The 21,782-nt window shown below is 32.7% G+C and overlaps 1 protein-coding gene across 1 annotated transcript in view; it reads right to left on the reverse strand.

Annotated features, from left to right (window-relative positions):
• Window positions 1-21,782, reverse strand: part of LOC131930485 (zinc finger protein 708-like) — a 32,941-nt gene that overhangs the window by 4,426 nt on the left and 6,733 nt on the right. Inside the window, exons 2-7 of the mRNA XM_059286998.1 lie at window positions 18,219-19,509; window positions 16,544-16,667; window positions 6,590-6,602; window positions 6,196-6,283; window positions 5,910-6,084; window positions 5,447-5,639 (exon numbers count right to left, since the gene is read on the reverse strand). Of these exons, the coding sequence (XP_059142981.1) occupies window positions 5,447-5,639; window positions 5,910-6,084; window positions 6,196-6,283; window positions 6,590-6,602; window positions 16,544-16,667; window positions 18,219-19,490 (1,865 nt within the window). The 5' untranslated portion in view covers window positions 19,491-19,509. The remainder of the gene's footprint in view (window positions 1-5,446; window positions 5,640-5,909; window positions 6,085-6,195; window positions 6,284-6,589; window positions 6,603-16,543; window positions 16,668-18,218; window positions 19,510-21,782) is intronic.

Below are 21,782 nucleotides of genomic sequence, written 5' to 3' on the forward strand. Positions count from 1 at the left end.
TGCTGTCTACTGCATGGATCCCTGAGGGTGCTAGAGATCTCGCCGCAGCGGATGACTGCTGGTATGAAGTTGCAAGATGTATTGCTTTTTCCAATGTGAGATCTGACTCGAGAATCAACTTTCTTTGAACATCAGGGCTGTTTACACCTGTCACAAACTTTTCACATAGTCTGTCAGACAGCGTGTCCCCGAATTCACAAAATTCACTTAGATGACGTAAAGCAGCAACATATTCTGATATTGACTCGTTTGGTTGACGAGTCCTACCGTCAAATCTGGCTCTACACAGGAACTTTGATGGTGCGGGCGCATGGTGGTCTGTTAGCAATTTGCTCAGCTCGTTAAAGCTCTTGGTAGCTGGAATAGCTGGTGCGCATAAGTCCTTTAATAGCCTAAATTGTTGAGGCCCTATGACTGTTAACAAAACAGCTCTCTTTTTGGCTTCTATCGTCACGTTGTTAGCTTCAAGGTAAAAGCTTAACCTATCTAGATAATCATGAATGGTTTCATCATTCAAATCAAATTCTTTTATTTGACATACAGCGCCATTATCCTAGAAATACTTAGCCAATATGCTCTAGCAAGCTTCTTTTTAAGTAAGCAGGTGCTCTTTTAAGTCGATTGATTCCATCCTCGTCGCCAGTTGTGGTGGATTGGGCCGTTCTACTATTATACACTGACGAGAAGCCGCGTTGGTTGTTAACTAATCTTTATTTCAGCTACATGATGGAAACAGGAACAGGAAGTGACGAGACAATAACATATATATTAACAAGGGACATTACTCAAAATAACATTATAAATATAAGACTAATACGAGAAGAGTGAGTTCCCTTGACTTCACAATTCTCAATATATTACATTTGTAATAATATTCATTATACAACTGTCTGTTGATTTAAGCAAAAGAAACAATAACGTACATTAATAATTGTAATGCATTCAATGATAAAAATAGATAATAAAATGCAATCATTTGTAGTTTAGATATTAACGTCAATAAAACATTAAAATTTAATAACTTTGAATATAAACACACCTAACTGTATATACAAACATTGTATTCAATAAAAACATTGCAACCATCCATTGTTTGCAGTTGTGTTGTCATGTTATACTTGTTATAGTTATGCCTTGTATTCTATAGAACTGTTTTCATCGTTACTATGGACTTATAGTAACTACTTTTACAAATGCTGCCGAGTGTATGGCTTGTAAGACATGTTCTCTCTCACTGTTATTCGATATCTCGCTAGCCAGGGAGAGGTGTGATTTTTCGAACTGAATTTTCTCTTGTGAACATGGTTACCATTATTAAAAAAAAAATGCGGTTATTTGTTTCTAGGTCTCGCCTCAAGATTTTAAAATACCAAGAGTGCATAAAAGAAAAAAAGAATTGCGCAGCAAGTGAACGGGAAAAAATATTTAAATAATAGTGCGGAAAACTAGTACTTCATTAATTCATATGCGTTTTTTTTTAGAAATCGGAAATAGCGTAAAGTTCTACTTCCGGTCAACGAAAATTACTCAAAATTTGAAAGAAAGCAGAGAATTAGATCTTTTACGTTTAAGTGAAATTTCGTTTCTCTATGTGAAACAGTACTCAAGTTATGTTTGCGTTTTTGTTTCTGGTTAGGGTTAATTAAAAAGGTAATATATATATTAAATCCGGGCTATGCCGGGTATATGCTCAACACAACACACACGTCATGGGGGGGGGGGGAGGGCGGTAGATGCATGGAAAAAATTCTGGTGCCTGGCCGGCTAGTTTATAATTATTTAGATATATATATAGTATATATATATATATATATATATATATATATATATATATATATATATATATATATATATATATTAGGGGGATTTAGTTGTTCGAGAAAGAGGGATCATCTGCGATCCCACTTCTGACACCAAAATGTAAGGGGAGGGTTGTTTTTGTTAACCGATTAAAAGAGAGACATGGTAAGACTGTATTGACCATTATTCTCCCAAATCCGTGCACCTTTGCGTGGTGACAAAGGAGTCTAATAGACCTGAGCAAAACTAATTAACATTTAAACAAATACAACATTAATTTTACACTAAAAATAAAACTTGATAAACACCCAGTTAATGCAGTTATTTAACTTCATCCTACTTCGCAAAAATGTATTTTACAAGCAAAAAACAAAAGGATACAAATAAGACCTGGCCAGTTTTCATAATCAAGGAAACATCCCTCGAATTCTTAATACATGTAAAAAAAAAAATCACATTTTTATATACAACCACAATTTTATCCTTTCATGAATGTATACGAGTTCCTTACACGACCCAGTTCGTCACACACAAAAGGCAGGGTGATTCCCCAGCCACAAGGACAACATATCCGTCCTCCAAAACAAACATCTGGCCCCAGAGCGAGACATTTGGCCACTGGATCGAGACATCAGGCAACGAGCATAATATCGGGCCACAAGAACGAGACATCAGGCCACGAGCATAATATCGGGCCACAAGAACGAGACATCAGGCAACGAGCATAATATCGGGCCACAAGAACGAGACATCAGGCAACGAGCATAATATCGGGCCACAAGAACGAGACATCAGGCCACGAGCATAATATCGGGCCACAAGAACGAGACATCAGGCAACGAGCATAATATCGGGCCACAAGAACGAGACATCAGGCCACGAGCATAATATCGGGCCACAAGAACGAGACATCAGGCAACGAGCATAATATCGGGCCACAAGAACGAGACATCAGGCAACGAGCAATCGGGCCACAAGAACGAGACATCAGGCAACGAGCATAATATCGGGCCACAAGAACGAGACATCAGGCAACGAGCATAATATCGGGCCACTGGAACGAGGCGTTGGGCCGCTGGTGTAAACACCAGGCCATATCAACAATACCTCAGCTGGGCCACTAAACCAGCCTCTGCGGCCATCAAAAGGCCTAGACTGGTCTATAGCCCTAGCTTGGTATGTAAAAGACAGAGGTCTGAACACAGTCCTCTTAATAGGCTGAATCCAAACAAACTTTTTCCCATACTTTCCGACCACCTGTTTGACAAGAACTGACCGTCGCGACATTACGGTCGTAAATTTAAGCAGACGACCATTGGGGAGACAGGACATAAAATTGAACACAAAGCATGCACACACCTAGGGTCCGGTCACAATCCACGACTGTGAACCTCATAAATTATCCGTGACACCGTCACACCCTGCCAGAACCCAGCGCCGTGAGAACCGGGCGGCGTCTTGGGAGAAGGGGAGGGGAGAACATTACCCCGATCCAGCTACGACCAACCACGAATATAACTACACACAAAAAACAAGCAACCTGTGACAACTATTCAATAACCAGCCAACATTAGGATACCAGCCAACATATATACACACATATATATACATATATATATATATACACATATATATACATAAATATACATATATATACATATCCGTACATTTACACTTCTGTGCTCGCTTTTAAGCAACAGATCTTTTCTGTTGTAAATTAAACATTATCAAAACTTTAAAATTGGTGAAATTTAGCTGTTAAGGGCTCGCTTTGTTTGTGAATTAATGTTGGTTCATGAAAAACAATTTCATTCGGGCATTTACAAGAGTATATAGTGGTATTGGAGGTAGGACAAAATCGTTACTTTTATGCCAATAGTGGTCATGCCATTCATTGGTCTGGAGCAAATATGTCGGGAGTCATTTTGTCAAAAGCCCATTTGTCTTGAGCACTTATATCGGGAGCCAATATGTCGGGAGCCGCTTTATTTTAGAAACATATTTATGGCAATCATCACATTCATCTGGCTTATCTCCAGTATGAACTGTTTTATTTTTTCTAGAAAACTTTTTATGACAAACATCACATTCAAATGGTTTATCTTTTGAATGAACTTGTTTGTGTATATATAAAATAGCACTATGTGAAAACTTTATATGACAAACATCACATTCAAATGGTTTATCTTCTGAATGAACTCTTTTGTGTTTATATAAACTAGAACTCTGAGAAAACTTTTTATGACAAACATCACATTCAAATGGTTTATCTTCTGAATGAACTCTTTTGTGTTTATATAAACTAGAACTCTGAGAAAACTTTTTATGACAAACATCAAATTCAAATTGTTTATCTTCTGAATGAACTTGTTTGTGTATATATAAAATAGCACTATGTGAAAACTTTATATGACAAACATCACATTCAAATGGTTTATCTTCTGAATGAACTCTTTTGTGTTTATATAAACTAGAACTCTGAGAAAACTTTTTATGACAAACATCACATTCAAATTGTTCATCTTCTGAATGAACTTGTTTGTGTATATATAAAATAGCACTATGTGAAAACTTTATATGACAAACATCACATTCAAATGGTTTATCTTCTGAATGAACTCTTTTGTGTGCATACAAATTAGAACGCTGAGAAAACTTTTTTTGACAAACATCACATTCAAATGGTTTATCTTCTGAATGAACTCTTTTGTGTGCATACAAATTAGAACGCTGAGAAAACTTTTTATGACAAACATCACATTCAAATGGTTTATCTCCTGAATGAACTCTTTTGTGTGTATATAAATTAGAACTATATGAAAACTTTTTATGACAAACATCACATTCAAATGGTTTATATTCTGAATGAACTCTTTTGTGTCTATATAAACTAGAACTCTGAGAAAACTTTTTATGACAAACATCACATTCAAATTGTTTATCTTCTGAATGAACTTGTTTGTGTGCATATAAATTAGCACTATGTGAAAACTTTTTATGACAAACATCACATTCAAATGGTTTATCTTGTGAATGAACTCTTTTGTGTTGATATAAACTATAACTCCGAGAAAACTTTTTATGACAAACATCACATTCAAATGGTTTATCTCCTGAATGAACTCTTTTGTGTGAATATAAACCAGAACCCTGAGAAAACTTTTTATGACAAACATCACATTCAAATGGTTTATCTTCTGAATGAACTTGTTTGTGTGCATATAAAGTAGTACTATATGAAAACTTTTTATGACAAACATCACATTCAAATGGTTTATCTTCTGAATGAACTTGTTTGTGTTTATATAAACTAGAACTATATGAAAACTTTTTATGACAAACATCACATTCAAATGGTTTATCTTCTGAATGAACTTGTTTGTGTTTATATAAATTAGAACTCTGAGAAAACTTTTTTCGACAAACATCACATTCAAATGGTTTATCTTCTGAATTAACTTGTTTGTGTTTATATAAATTAGAACTCTGAGAAAACTTTTTTTGACAAACATCACATTCAAATGGTTTATCTCCTGAATGAACACTTTTGTGTGCATTTAAACTAGAACTCTGAGAAAACTTTTTATGACAAACATCACATTCATGAGGCTTATCTCCTGAATGAACTTTTTTATGTTCATTTAACCTAGAACTATCTGAAAACCGTTTATGGCAAGCATCACATTCAAGTGGCCTCTCCCCTACTTGAGCTTTTTTACTCAAGTTAGATCTTTGAAAAAACTGTTCATGATGATCATGAGGATCAACAGAGAGATATGTTTCATCTTCAGAGAGTTTTAGCTTTTCTTCAAGTCCATTTTGTTGTTTGTCCTCAGAATCTAAAAATTTTGTCCATAAATCTGGTTTTAAATCTTTGTTGGTTGATAAAGTTTCTAATTCTGGTTTTATATCTTCGCTAGTTGATAAAGTTTCTAATTCTTGTTTTAGATCTTCACTAGTTGAAATATTTTCTAATTCTGGATTTATATCTTCAGTAGTTGATAAAATTTCTAATTCTGTGTTGGTTGATAAAGTTTCTAATTCTGGTTTTATATCTTCACTAGTTGATAAAGTTTCTAATTCTTGTTTTAAATCTTCAGATCTTGTACATACTGCTGATACAGCAGGTTCCATATCTTTAAAAATTAAAAATCCTGTTGTTTTATCTTGAGATGGTAGAAATGTCATATGGTGTTTTACATCATCAAAAGAGGAAAATGTTGTACATTCTGACTTTGTGTCTGTAGAAGATGAAAAATCTGGCGTAACAACGGTTTTATCATCCTGTGAAGTTATAAATGTCACGCTAGGTTTGATATCACGGAACGTTAAAAATGATAATTCTGTTTTTATGTCAGAAGAAGATGAAAATACTGTAGATAGAAGTGGCTTCACATCTTCAGAATTTGAAAATTCTTTAAACTCATCAGACTGTAAATCTAAATCACCAGTTGCCTCTCCCATGCTGCTTCTTATAAATGAACTGAGGATTAGATATTTAAATGTTAAAGTGGTGATTATACAGATCTAGTGACTATAGTCAAAATAAAGTTTTTTCAATAAAACTTCTCAGATGCATATTAAAATATCTTAGAAATGAATTTAGATAGCTTAAAGTTAATACAATCAATAAACAATTTTAAAAATAAAATAATTAATGTATTGTATATGCCTGAGGGTGGCGGATTATGGTAGAAAATAAAATCAAACTTAAAATTTTTTTGTTTTATACAATATTTGTACAAAATTAACATGCCATGCTTTTTAAATTGACAGAAGGTAAGTATACCATGTTACAAAAACTGCAATCATAACAATTCATATTTTCACTTTAAAAAATGAAAAAAAAACAACAAAACAATCATCAATGAGGAAAGCGCAACGCTTTATGCTTTTTAAGATATCAGGCGACATGACAAATAATAAATCTGGCCAAATGATTGGCTTTGGGCGCAGCACACATCTAAACGCGCCTTGTTTTTCACAAGATTATAATAAAATGGCATTAATGGGGAGGGGGGGTATATATGACTTCATAGTGACCACACCTAAGGACATCATGTCACATGAGAATTATTCCCAAACCGTTGTTTAATCATACACGGCATAACATTAGAATCATAGTTTAGAAGTTTATTTGATTGTAAGTTCATTTTAAAACAAGAATATACAAAGCTACTTTCACTAAAGTGTCACTTGCGAGATAAATAAAGAAATTAGGTCAAAAGTACACCTTACTATTCTTAATTAACAGACTAAGGTAATCTATGATTTTATGTACATAAAATCTGCAGAGGCTAGTAATGTTAAAAAGCCAGTAGTGATCTCCCCTAAGCTTTTTCGAATATTCTTATATAACACTACTGCGGATTGGCAACTCAGGATATACTATATATAGACATGATTTTTAAATCCATGTTTAAGTACTTAAACTTTTAAAAATAGAATAGAATCTTGTAGAAAAAAAGAATTGCACACCAAAGAAATGTGAAACAAAATGTGTATAATAGTGCGGAATATTATTAGTACTTTATATATTCACAAGCATTTTTGAGAAATTAGAAATAGCGTCCATTACTACTTCTGGTCAACGGAAAATACTCTAAATTTGAAAGAAGGTGGAAAATTAGATCTTTTACTTACATATGAAATTTCATTTGGCTATCTAAAACAGAACTCAAGTTATAGGCTTTTGAAAAATTTAAAGTAGAATTAGTTCCACTTCCGGTTAATCAGAAATCGCTGAAAAGTTGATACAGAACTAGAAATTTGATATAATGCTTATATATGAAATTTTATCAACCTAGCTGTAACTGTACTCAAGTTATCGTGTTCACAGACACACATACACTGAAAGAATTGCAAAGCCCAGTTTTTCAGACTCGATTATGCATAAAACGTCAAAAATTTGATAAATGTGGGTTTATAATTTTTGCCCGATTAAAATAAGTCTTCTATACTCCAGATGAAGGACTGAGGTGAAAAACGGTGAAAACCGTCAAAATTTCATGTTATTTATGTGCACTATCAGAATACTTTCTCTATACCCTGTATACGAGAAAGTAAAAAAAGGGTGACGTATCAAATTTTTGTAATTAGTTGGCATTTTTAGAAGGATTCACATTTTGAAAGCTACAAAAGTGTTACAAACTTTTGATGTGCTTGTTTTAAAACATCAGTAGTAAAACTTTTCAGTAATAAATAAAGATTAACGATGTTTTCACTTGATGCAACCAAGCACATTTACTAAAGCAGCCATCTTGTTAAAGTTTTTTGGTAACATTTAAGCTAGAGATTCAAGGGAAACTACCCTAATTTACAGTTGGCCGCTGTTTATATAGCAAATCTTGCTCGCAAACTAGGCTGTTTAAAGTTATTTTCTGGCTTATATTGATATATTTGGACATTGATTTTGGTTTATTATTCAATTATCTATTACTATTATATTTGACACAATTTGTGACAAAAATATTAGTATTACTCGCTACCTTGGAGGTGTGGATCGTTGCTAAAATCAATATGATGTCCACACCAGATGCATGACTTTCAAAGATTTTTCATCTTAGCTCCAGTGACCTTCTTACAATTAGTTTTTAAAACGTTTACCAAGAGCAAAAATGTGGGTTTTTCATGTTATACAAACAAGCTATAGGTGGCAGGGCAAAATATGCCAGAAAATCATTTTAAAATTTGCTTTGGAGAAGGAAGGTATATTTAAAAGTTGGTACCATTAAAAATGATAGAACTTTTAAAATATTAGCCCGGGAAGTAGAAAAATTAATTGAAGATTGAAGAACTATTAGGTTTATCAGTCTATTAAAAAATATATCCAATATATATATATATATATATATATATATATATATATATATATATATATATATCCAATATATAATACAACATAATTAGTTTAAAATGTTAGTACAATCTCTAGACCTACCCCATGCATGTAAACCACAATACAAACAACTCTGTTTATAGTGGCAGTGGTCACTTTTTCTACTGCTGGTAATATAGAAATGTGTAGAAATATCTAAGAATTTTTTTTTAGTAGGCCTGAACTATAACAAGTGATAGGCCTACAACACAAATGTACACTGTCGTATGCCTGCTTTTACAACATACCCAGGTATATGGCTAATTTCCACATCAAAATCTAAAACCTTATGTTGCACCATTTCACCACCAATGTCCCCCACCTTGATATGCGCGCTGACGTAAAAAAAAATATTGTGGAAATTCGTAAGTACACATCGCAGGATTACAGAAACGTTATTTTTACTAGGAAATCGCTTCAGAAGTGGGGTTGGTGTGGTCGAGTCGGTAAAGCTCATGGTTGCTAAACCGATATGTCTCGAGTTTGAACACTCGAGCAGATGAGGCTCGTTAGCAGAGGGCAGCCACTCTTCTAGGAGAAACAACTCCAAAATCAAACAACTTCTGCCTTGTAGTTTGTACTTGGGTGGACAAAAGCTATGGAAGCGAATCCAAAAAGAAAAGCAGGAAGAAATCAGAGTCAATGGCTTCAATGGCACATAACCAGGTGACACATATATTTCATTATGAAGAAAAAGATTTCAGAAGTAACTATGCTAATACTGATGTCGAAAATCTAGCGCCCCACCTCCCCCTAAAGCAAATAGCTGATTTTTTTTTACAAGTGGTGGGAGGAGAAAATAGGATGAGTGCAGTGACAGCAGCAATTTTCACAAACACTGCATTTCAAGGTTTTTTTAAAATTTCAAGGACCTTTACAACTGTTAAAAAATAACTATAGATAGATCGTGTAAAAAAAAATTATAGCAGGCCTACATATTTTGTTTGAAGACCCAAAACCAGACACGTTTTTTGAAAATTTTGCTTAACAGTATAGTGATTTTCTTAGAATTTCGTTTTAAAAAATGATTATCACGTGAAAAATGGCAGATTTTAAGCGTATTTTTATGCTACCTGAAGATGACAAAGCCATTTTTGCCAGAAAAAAATTTAATTAGCTTCCAACAATGAAGGTCAAACATAAACATGGGTAAAGTTTTAAGTTGCTTAAAAACTTAAAATATCGATCTGTAAGGTTCCAAACTTGCACTGTTAGGTAGGGGATTATTAGATTGATCTGTTTCTGAATTAAAATTGTAAATATTCTGTACTCATTTTGAGAAAAAAAAATTACCCACATGTCATGTAAACAATATTTTTTTTTTGTGAGTGACGTTATTGCTATTGATACGTCACGAAAACAATATTTATTTTTGTGAGTGATGTCATTGCTATTGATACGGAAGCTGTTTAGTAGTATCCTCTGTCACTGCTTAAGTAAGTTTTCTTTTTACTTGACCCTTTTTTTACCTATTTTGCTAGCGTAATTAGGCTAATTAAGCCTCATTATGGATCTTTCACCTGGCCTTTTGGTTATACTATGTCTTTAAAAGCCCCTAAACCACAACAATCTATTATTTTGTTTTTTAATTTGTGTTAATCCCTGAAATTATTGCGAGTTGGCCTTTGTGGGCTTATTTATGCCTAATTATTTGTTGTTTTCGAATGTGTTATAGCTTAATTAATTTTTTTAATTCTTATTGATTTCATAGATTTTAATTAATCTAATATAATATTATTCTCACTGTTCTTTGTTGATATACTTTTATTAGGCTAAATAATGTTCATATTATTAAGATTTAAGAGGTCTGAAAAATTAAATGATTTTAGTGTTGGGTCTAGGCTTACATTACTAATAAGTACTTAGTAATTACAATTATTAATTAGAACTTGGGCTAACAAAGTACTTGGACTAGATTTAGAACACGCTCATACTGTGCTTTGAGTTTTCTCTCACTGGTTTACAAAAGAACACAGGTGGGCTGCAATGTTTGTAATTTGCCTATATCTTTCGGTCACAGGCGATCATTTTAATGTGATAGGCCTCTTAATTTTATAGGTCTGATGAACTGTATTTGATAGGTTAACTTTTCTGGTTGACAAAACTACTTGAGTGAGCATCTGTCTGTCACTACGCAAGCGAGATGCCTGTCATGCGCACTGCCAGTGATGCTGTTTAGAATGCATTTCTCATTAACTTGATCAATTTTAGTGCGATTACTGTTTTAAAAAAATAGATACAAATCTTAACAATATTTTAAACTCAGCATGGACAAAGCTTTGTGAATAACACACAGGTTTCAAGTCCAGTAAGGGAGGAGGGTTAGATTCATTTTACAATGACATTGCTATCATTTATAAATTACCCTAATTAAACATTGCTAAAACACACTAATTAAGCCTAATCAAAACTGAAATAAACATGCATATGAATAACTTTTAAAAATTTAGATCTAGATCTATATTATATATTCTTAAACATTCATTAGCCTATATTAAAAAAATAGTAAATATGTTACATGACATAACCAAGTTACGAGCATCCTTTCAATTAGCCTCCGTGTTAGCCTCTACTGATTTTACATAGATCTACCTAAAACTAAAATAAAACGATAGATTAGCCAGGCTTAATTAGTATTTCTGGTAATCTATCGTTTTAGGTACGTAAAATCGCCCGCGACTTGTAATGTGAAAAACAGGTGACTCCTTAAATTTTAATAATTATTTCACATTTTGAGGAGGATTTATGTTTTTTAAAATACAAAAATGTTTCCTTGTTTCATTTATGTATCTGTTTTTAAAAAATTGAATTAAAACTTTTCATTAATAAATGAAGACTAGCGATGTTTCCAACAGATGCAACCAAGCTCATTTACTATAGCACTACTATAGCAGCCATCTTGTTTAAGTTTTATTTTTATAAGATTCAGGGGGAAGCCACTCTATTTTACACGTCTGCTGTTTATATAGCAAATCTTGCTCGCAGACACTGCTGTTTAAAGTTAATTTCTGGCCTATTTGATATATTTAGCCATTGATTTAGGTTTATTATCCATTTATCTATAATATTTGACACAAACATATCACAATACACCTCTATTAAAGCCTTGACAATGAGGTAACGTTTTCGTACATTAATAGCCGCGGGCGATTTTACGTACCCAAAACGATAGATTACCGTATTTCTATTTACTAGCCTATAGGCCTATAATAAGAAACGGGTATTTACTATTTTCGGGAGAATGTTTACACCGGTGTCTGATAATGGAATCTTCTTTTAAAAAGGGGTGTTAGGTTACTGGTAGTTAACTAAATACACACATGGCTGGCTATTGTCAATGCTAACCCTGTCCCTAACCCCAACCCTGGTCCAACCATACGCCTAACCCTAATTTCTAACCATAAAATTAGTCGAGATTACAATACTACTAACTACTAACAACCCAACACCCCTTTTTTAGAGAAGATTCCATTTGATTATCGGACACTGGTATCTATAATCATCCCTATTTTCTATTACTAAAATTGAAGATGGGTTCAAAATCACTGTTTATTGTGTATCCCTCTCTGCTAACTTACTTTACTATTTTGTCTTATACTAAGATTCTAATCTAAGATGTAAGATCTAATTTTAAGTCCTAATGAAAACGAAACCGAGCCGCCATCTTTGTAAATTGCTTCGAGGCGCTGGGCCGTGAGATAAAAAAATATATATCCTATATATATAATTTTAATAATCAATCAAACCCGTAGATCTCTAGACCTAGACCTACTTATTCAGTATTCAATCTTTCTTGTTACAAGACTAGAATCTAGATGATAAAGATAAATAGTATTAAATAGATCTAGATCTAGATCTAAATAAAGTTTTTAAATATACTCTTCAGCCAATTAAGAATAAAAAAATAAGTTTTTACCTTTTATTAATTCGCATTGTAACTCTTGTATATAATATATATATATATATATATATATATATATATATATATATATATATATATATATATATATATATATATATATATATATATATATATGGGCTATATATATGGGCTATATATATATGGGCTATATATATATATATATATATATATATATATATATATATATATATATATATATATATATATATATACTATAATGCCCCATCTTATCCATTCTCTATCGCACATAGTGCTCACGGGATACCACGGGTCGCCAAATTGCACCCTGCCCGGTCGTCACCCGTGCAAAATTTTGTTTTCCTTGGAGTATTCTGAGCAACATTCCAAAGTTTCATGGCAATCGGATGAAAGGTGTAGTAATGCATAAAAGGCAAATAAAGTCTTAATCATTGGTTTACCGTCGTCTTAGACGAATGGCCTTGTTTTCTAAAATTGTTATTTAATTGTAAACAACTCCTGCGCTAGGATCATATTTATCGGGGCACGGCTTTGTCTACACTAATGCCCAGCACATAAAAGCATTGAGTGTATGCTAATCACTCACAGTAGTATCACAGTTAATCACTCACCGCGCCGCGTACGGAACCGGGCTCCGTTTAATTATCAAATGTCGTGTGCCGTCTTGTCAATAATGTATGGTTCTTCTTAAAACTAACTTAGGCGCCATAGTGCTCACGGGATAGCGTAGGTCGCCAAATCGCACCCTGCTGTTTGCCGGCGGACGCGCCTGATTCAATTTAGTAAAAGAATATAGACTTGATCGCCCTAATGTAATATATCTAAAGTGCTTATAATCTAAACTTATTTGGTTACAAAATTAATATTGAAGGTGTTCTAAAACAAATTTCATTTTCCAAACTTAGTTATCTAGCACTAATAACGCCTCATGATAAATCAGAAAAACACAATTACTTCCCTTTAAAAAAAAACCTTACATCGCGGGAAAAACAAAACTTTTTATTACCGTGTTTTGGTGTTGGGAAAAAAAATAATTACATAATTAGCGGAGATTGATAAAGTGCAATATGATAAGTAAAACACATTTTAAATACTGCCTTCAATTTATTGTATACACTGAACGTACTGTTTACTAAATACTATTTGTAATCAATAACAGTTTAGAAGCCGCTCCTAAATGTACTCTATGTTTACTTCTATCTTTCTGTTTGCGGATAAGCTTGAGGTATCATAGTCGTTCTCTAATTTGAATAAGGCACGTCCGCAAGCGCCCCGACAGGGTTCGGTTTAGCGCTCTGGGCTCCCATGTGAGAGCTATGGTGCATAATTTCGTTTTAAACAGTGCAATTGACAATGGATAAGAATGGTTACTTAAGTCTTTAACTGAATCGAATAAGGGCGCCATCCAGTGCCCCGACAGGGTGCTATTTGGCGCCCCAGGCCTTACCGTGTTCGCTATGTCCCCTACGTTCGTTTAAGTGGGTGCTAAAAGACTATGAATAAGTTAGGGTACTATAGTCATTTACTAAGTTTAATCAAGCGGTTCCAGCGTTGCCCCAAGCTAGACTGTAAGCACTTTGCATTTATGTTTGGATTTAAGATTGTATTTATGTTGACGTTTATTTGAATTATTTGAGTTATGGTTTGCTTTAGTATTTCTATTTGTATTTGCTTTTTTGTTTGCGATTGTGTTTTCTTTGTGTTTGGGTTTGCGTTTTTGTTTGCATTTGGATTAGTTTTCGTTTACTTTTTTGTTTTCGTTTGTGTTTTTATTTGTGTTATGTTTGCAATTTCGTTTGTGGTCGGTTCGGGTTAATTAGAAAAGCAATATATTTCCTAAACCCGGGCAAAGCCGGGTACCCTATAAGTCTATACGAGGCACAAATGTTTTTTACAATAATGGATCCTATGTTAAAGGCCTAGCAAAACAATTAACATTATTGTTATAATGTGTGGTAGTGGTCTTGGAAAATATAATAGCCTATAGGCTGAGGAAAAGTAAAAATATCTAATTTCTCTGTTAATACATCTGCATATTTTCAACAATTGTATTAAATCAAAATTTAATTGTGTTGGAAGTCATATTAACATGTGTATGTAGGGTGTGACAAGGTGGTGTAAAATGTGCTATTGAATATATTAATATAAATTTTTTCAAATGGTTTACAGTACCCATAATGAGAATTAGAAAGACACTACATTTCTTTTTGCTTTTAAATGAAGTTAAATAAGTATAACAATGAACATATTTTTAAAAAAATGTACTAATAATTTGCAGAAGAATTTTTATACTGTCATAAAAGTCAAATGTTAACTTTACATGACATGCCAAGCAAGCCTTTGTTTTCTGACACTGACCTCAGCTACCTGGCATGTTAAGGCATTAAATTTAAATAATCAGAAGAGGGTCAAATTAACCCCAGCATTCAACACACAGTGGTCTTATTGGAATTAATAATGTTAGAATACAGACATTGGTAGTAAAACACTAAAAAGAATTTGATAGATTTAGTTAGCAATTTTAATTTCATGTTACAATCTTATACCAGTTTACTACAGTAACATTTTCATTAAAGTGTTTTTAAAAATAAAGAATACAAAATTAAACACATCAAAACAACAATTTTGATAAAAATATGATACCAAAATGTCAAAACATACCCTTTGCAGGTTTAGTGTTCTTGCTTTTTAATGTTTAACTTGTATGTGGTGTTATTGTTTCAAGCATTTGAAACTGATAGTTGTGTTAGTAAATGACCCCACTTAACCTCGATGAGACCAAAGAAAAAGATCAACTATAAATGTTTAGCAGCAAAGATGGTGAAAAATGGGTAATTTACTATTATAATTTATTAAGAACAGTTTTCTGTTACCTGTAAATTACATTAAAATTTATGCAATGAACCTTTTGCAATTTTTACAAATATACATAAATATATATAAGTGACCTAGAAGTAGAACTTTAACATTATCCTATTATTAACATATACAGATTGTGAATGAGTTAAAGATAAGAAATTCTATTCTATTGATGCTTCAACAATCTAAGTAATGTAACATATTATTAACCACCATTCTGGTTAAAGTTTTCATGACAAATATCATATTTATAAAATCTCATATATGAATTTCTTTGTGCTACTATAACATCACTTTCACATGGCTTAACACCTGAATGAGCTTTTCTATGTTTATTTAAATTAGCACTGTTTAAAATCCTTTTATGACAAACATCGCATCCATAACACTTAACTAATAAAAGAATATTTTTTGGTTTGCTTAGAGAAGAACTGTCTGAAAACTTTTTGTGTCAAACATCACATTCATTTGGATTATCTCCTGAATGAACTCTTTTGTGTTTATTTAAGTAAGAACTCTGAGAAAACCATTTATGACAAACATCACATTCATATGGCATATTTCCTGAATGAACTCTTTTGAGTCTATTAAACTTAGAACTGTCTGAAAACCTTTTATGACAAACTTCACATTTATAAGGATTAACTACTAAATGAATTCTTTTGGTGTTTCCTTGGAGTAGAACTGTCTAAAAACCTTTTATGACAAACATCACATTCAAATTGTTTATCTCCTGAATGAAATCTTTTGTGTCTATTCAAACTAAAACTCTGAGAAATCTTTTTACGACAAACATCACATTCATAAGGCTTAACTACTAAATGATTATTTTTTTGTTTGCTTAGAGTAGAACTGTCTGTAAAATTTTTAAGACAAACATCACATTAATATGGATTTTCTCCTAAATGAAATCATCTGTTTCTATTTAAATTAGAACTCTGAGAAATCTTATTACGACAAACATCACATTCATAAGGCTTAACTACTAAATGATTATTTTGAACTCTTTTGTGTTTGCTTAGAGTAGAACTGTGTGGAAACTCTTTATGATAAACATCACATTTATATAGCTTAACACAAGAATGAACAATTTTATGTTTGCTTACAGTAGAACTGTAAAACATCACATTCAAATTGTTTATCTCCTGAATAAACTCTTTTGTGTTTCCTTAAATCAGAATTGCCAGAAAACATTTTGTGACAAAGATCACATTCATGTGTTACTAGTGGCTGCTTAGAGCAAAAATTTTAGAAAAATATTTATGGTAATCATCACATTCATGTGGCTTATCTCCAGAATGAACTTTTTTATGCTTCCTTAAACTAGAACTATATGAAAACTTTTTATGACAAACATCACATTCAAATGGTTTATCTTCTGAATGAACTTGTTTGTGTGCATATAAATTAGAACTCTGAGAAAACTTTTTTTGACAAACATCACATTCAAATGGTTTATCTCCTGAATGAACTGCTGTTTTGTGTTTTGTTAAATCAGAATTCCTTGAAAACCTTTTGTGACAAAGATCACATTCATGTGGCTTCTGTCAATTTGGCTCCAGACAAAAGGACCACTGACAATACCGTTTCTGTAGAGACTAAGTCTCCCGGCAAAGCGGTCTCATTGAATATGATACCTGCCAGTGGGACCCCTTCATCAATATTCTTTAGTTAGCTTATCCAACACTTTTATGTAATACAACGTATGCATCTCTTGTTCGGCAGGCCTTATTTTTATATTCGTTTATCTATTATAAAATATAGTATGTTTTAATTTAAGGGTCATTTATTTATGACATCCATAAGTGAGTCAGTTATAGGCTGTTCAAACTCAGTGTGTGGGGAGAAGGGTCCACGCTGTACCTTCCTCCTACCTCCAATAGGCTTGTAGGTTATCAAAACAAAATGCTGTTATCATGTTAACATCATGTATATCATATATTTACACTTCTGTGCTCGCTTTTAAGCAACAGATCTTTTCTGTTGTAAATTAAACATTATCAAAACTTTAGAATTGGTGAAATTTAGCTGTTAAGGGCTCACTTTGTTTGTGAATTAATGTTGGTTCATGAAAAACAATTTCATTCGGGCATTTAAAAGAGTATATAGTGGTATTGGAGGTAGGACAAAATCGTTACTTTTATGCCAATAGTGGTCATGCCATTCATTGGTCTGGAGCCAATATGTCGGGAGCCCAATTGCCGGTAGCCCATTTGTCGGTAGCCAATATGTCGTGAGCCGATTTGTCGGGAGCCCATTTGTCTTGAGCACTTATATCGGGAGCCAATATGTCGGGAGCCGCTTTCTTTAAGAAACATATTTATGGCAATCATCACATTCATCTGGCTTATCTCCAGTATGAACTTTTCTATGTTTCCTTAAATAAGAACTATATGAAAACTTTTTATGACAAACATCACATTCAAATGGTTTATCTTCTGAATGAACTTTTTTGTGTGTATATAAACTAGAACTCTGAGAAAACTTTTTATGACAAACATCACATTCAAATGGTTTATCTCCTGAATGAACTCTTTTGTGTGCATATAAATTAGAACTATATGAAAACTTTTTATGACAAACATCACATTCAAATGGTTTATCTTCTGAATGAACTTTTTTGTGTGTATATAAACTAGAACTATATGAAAACTTTTTTTGACAAACATCACATTCAAATGGTTTATCTTCTGAATGAACTCTTTTGTGTGTATATAAACTAGAATGAGAAAACTTTTTATGACAAACATCACATTCAAATGGTTTATTTTCTGAATGAACTCTTTTGAGTGCATATAAATTAGAACTATATAAAAACTTTTTATGACAAACATCACATTCAAATGGTTTATCTTCTGAATGAACTCTTTTGTGTGCATATAAACTAGAACTCCGAGAAAACTTTTTTTGACAAACATCACATTCAAATGGTTTATCTCCTGAATGAACTCTTTTGTGTGCATATAAACTAGAACTCTGAGAAAACTTTTTATGACAAACAGCACATTCATGAGGCTTATCTCCTGAATGAGCTTTTTTGTGTGTCGCTAAATAAGAATTCCTTGAAAACCTTTTGTGACAAACATCACATTCATACTGTCTAACTAGTAAATGTATTTTTTTGTGGCTGCTTAGAGCAGAACTATTAGAGAACTTTTTATGACAAACATCACATTCATGAGGCTTTTCTCCTGAATGAACTTTTTTGTGTTCCGCTAAATCAGAATTCCTTGAAAACCTTTTGTGACAAACATCACATTCATATGGCTTATCTCCTGAATGAATTTTTTTATGTTTACTTAACCTAGAACTATCTGAAAACCTTTTATGGCAAGCATCACATTCAAGTGGCCTCTCCCCTACTTGAGCTTGTTTATTCAAGTTAGATCTTTGAAAAAACTGTTCATGATGATCATGAGGATCAACAGACAGATATGTTTTGTCTTCAGAGAGTTTTAGCTTTTCTTCAAGTCCATTTTGTTGTTTGTCCTCAGAATCTAAAAATTTTGTCCATAAATCTGGTTTTATATCTTTGTTGGTTGATAAAGTTTCTAATTCTGGTTTTATATCTTCACTAAATGATAAAATTGCTAATTCTGGTTTTAGATCTTCACTAGTTGATTTATTTTCTAATTCTGGTTTTATATCTTCACTAGTTGATAAAATTGCTAATTCTGGTTTTATATCTTCAGATCTTGTACATACTGCTGATACAGCAGGTTCCATATCTTTAAAAATTAAAAATCCTGTTGTTTTATCTTGAGAAGTTAGAAATGTCATATGGTGTTTTACATCAGCAAAAGAGGAAAATGTACATTCTGACTTTGTGTCTGTAGAAGATGAAAAATCTGGCGTAACAACGGTTTTATTATCCTGTGAATTTATAAATGTCATGTTTGGTTTGATATCACGGAAAGTTAAAAATGATAATTCTGTTTTTATGTCAGAAGAAGTTGAAAATACTGTAGATAGAAGTGGCTTCACATCTTCAGAATTTGAAAATTCTTTAAACTCATCAGACTGTAAATCTAAATCAGCAGTTGCCTCTCCCATGCTGCTTCTTATAAATGAACTGAGGATTAGATATTTAAATGTTAAAGTGGTGATTATATAAATCTAGTAACTATTGTCAAAACAAAGTTTTTTCAATAAAACTTCTCAGAAGCATAATAAAATATCTTAGAAATGAATTTAGATAGCTTAAAGTTAATACAATCAATAAACAATTTTAAAAATAAAATAATGTATTGTATATGCCTAAGAGTGGCGGATTATGGTAGAAAATAAAATCAAACTTAACATTTTTTTTGTTTTATACAATATTTGTACAAAATTAACATGCCATGCTTTTTAAATTGACAGAAGGTAAGTATACCATGTTACAAAAACTGCAATCATAACAATTCATATTTTCACTTTAAAAAATGAAAAAAAAAACAATCATCAATGAGGAAAGCGCAACGCTTTATGTTTTTAAAATATGGGGCCACATGACAAATAATAAATCTGGCCAAATGATTGGCTTTGGGCGCAGCACACATCTAAACGCTCCTTGTTTTTCACAAGATTATAATTAATTGGCATTAATCAGGAGGGGGGGGGGGGGGTATATGACTGGCATAGTGACCACACCTAAGGACATGAGAATTATTCCCAAACCGTTGTTTAATTATACACGGCATAACATTAGAATCATAGTTTAGAAGTTTATTTGATTGTAAGTTCATTTTAAAACAAGAATATACAAAGCTACTTTCACTTCTTCTTTTTCTTCTTCGTTCTTAATTATTAGTGTTGAAGGTGATCGAGATTTATCTGCCAGTGGGTTTGAAATTGAGACTTTGTTAGAATTTATCAACCATGAGCTTTTTGCCGACTCGACCACGCCTCCAACACAATTAAGCGTTACGTGTCAATTGGTTATGCGCCATTGAGGCCATTGACTCCGATTTCAGCCTGCTTTTCTTTTTGGATTTGCTTCCATAGCCTTTGTCCAACCAAGAACAAACTACAAGGCAGCAGTTGTTTAATTTTGGAGTTGTCTCTCCTAGAAGAGTGGCTGTCCCCAGCTAACGAGCCTCATCTGCCCGAGGGTTCGAACTCGTGACTTTTCGGTTTAGCAACCATGAGCTTTACCGACTCGACCACGCCGACCCCTCTACTTTCACTAAAGTGTCGCTTGCGAGATAAATAAAGAAATTAGGTCAAAAGTACACCTTACTATTCTTAATTAACAGACTAAGGTAATCTATGATTTTATGTACATAAAATCTACAGAGGCTAGTAATGTTAAAAAGCCAGTAGTTATCTCCCCTAAGCTTTCTCGAATATTCTTATATAACACTACGGCGGATTGGCAACTCAGGATATACTATATATAGACATGATTTTTAAATCCATGTTTAAGTACTTAAAGTTTTAAAAATAGAATAGAATCTTGTAGAAAAAAAGAATTGCACACCAAAGAAATGCGAAACAAAATGTGTATAATAGTGCGGAATATTATTAGTACTTTATATATTCACAAGCATTTTTGAGAAATTAGAAATAGCGTCCATTACTACTTCTGGTCAATGGAAAATACTCTAAATTTGAAAGAAGGTGGAAAATTAGATCTTTTACTTACATATCAAATTTCATTTGGCTATCTAAAACAGAACTCAAGTTATAGGCTTTTGAAAAATTTAAAGTAGAATTAGTTCCACTTCCGGTTAATCAGAAATTGCTGAAAAGTTGATACAGAACTAGAAATTTGATATAATGTTTATATATGAAATTTTATCAACATAGCTGTAACTGTACTCAAGTTATCGTGTTCACAGACACACATACACTGAAAGAATTGCAAAGCCCAGTTTTTCAGACTCGATTATGCATAAAACGTCAAAAATTTGATAAATGTGGGTTTATAATTTTTGCCCGATTAAAATAAGTCTTCTATACTCCAGATGAAGGACTGAGGTGAAAAACGGTGAAAACCGTCAAAATTTCATGTGATTTTTGTGCACTATCAGAATACTTTCTCTATACCCTGTATACGAGAAAGTAAAAAAAGGGTGACGTATCAAATTTTTGTAATTAGTTGGCATTTTTAGAAGGATTCACATTTTGAGAGCTACAAAAATGTTACAAACTTTTGATGTGCCTGTTTTAAAACATCAGTAGTAAAACTTTTCAGTAATAAATAAAGATTAACGATGTTTTCACTTGATGCAACCAAGCTCATTTACTAAAGCAGCCATCTTGTTAAAGTTTTTTGGTAACATTTAAGCTAGAGATTCAAGGGAAACTACCCTAATTTACAGTTGGCCGTTGTTTATATAGCAAATCTTGCTCGCAAACTAG

The sequence above is a fragment of the Physella acuta genome, unplaced genomic scaffold (genome assembly GCF_028476545.2).
Source record: "Physella acuta isolate Inbredline_101_S28 unplaced genomic scaffold, ASM2847654v3 ptg001787l, whole genome shotgun sequence".
Lineage (NCBI taxonomy): Eukaryota > Metazoa > Mollusca > Gastropoda > Physidae > Physella > Physella acuta.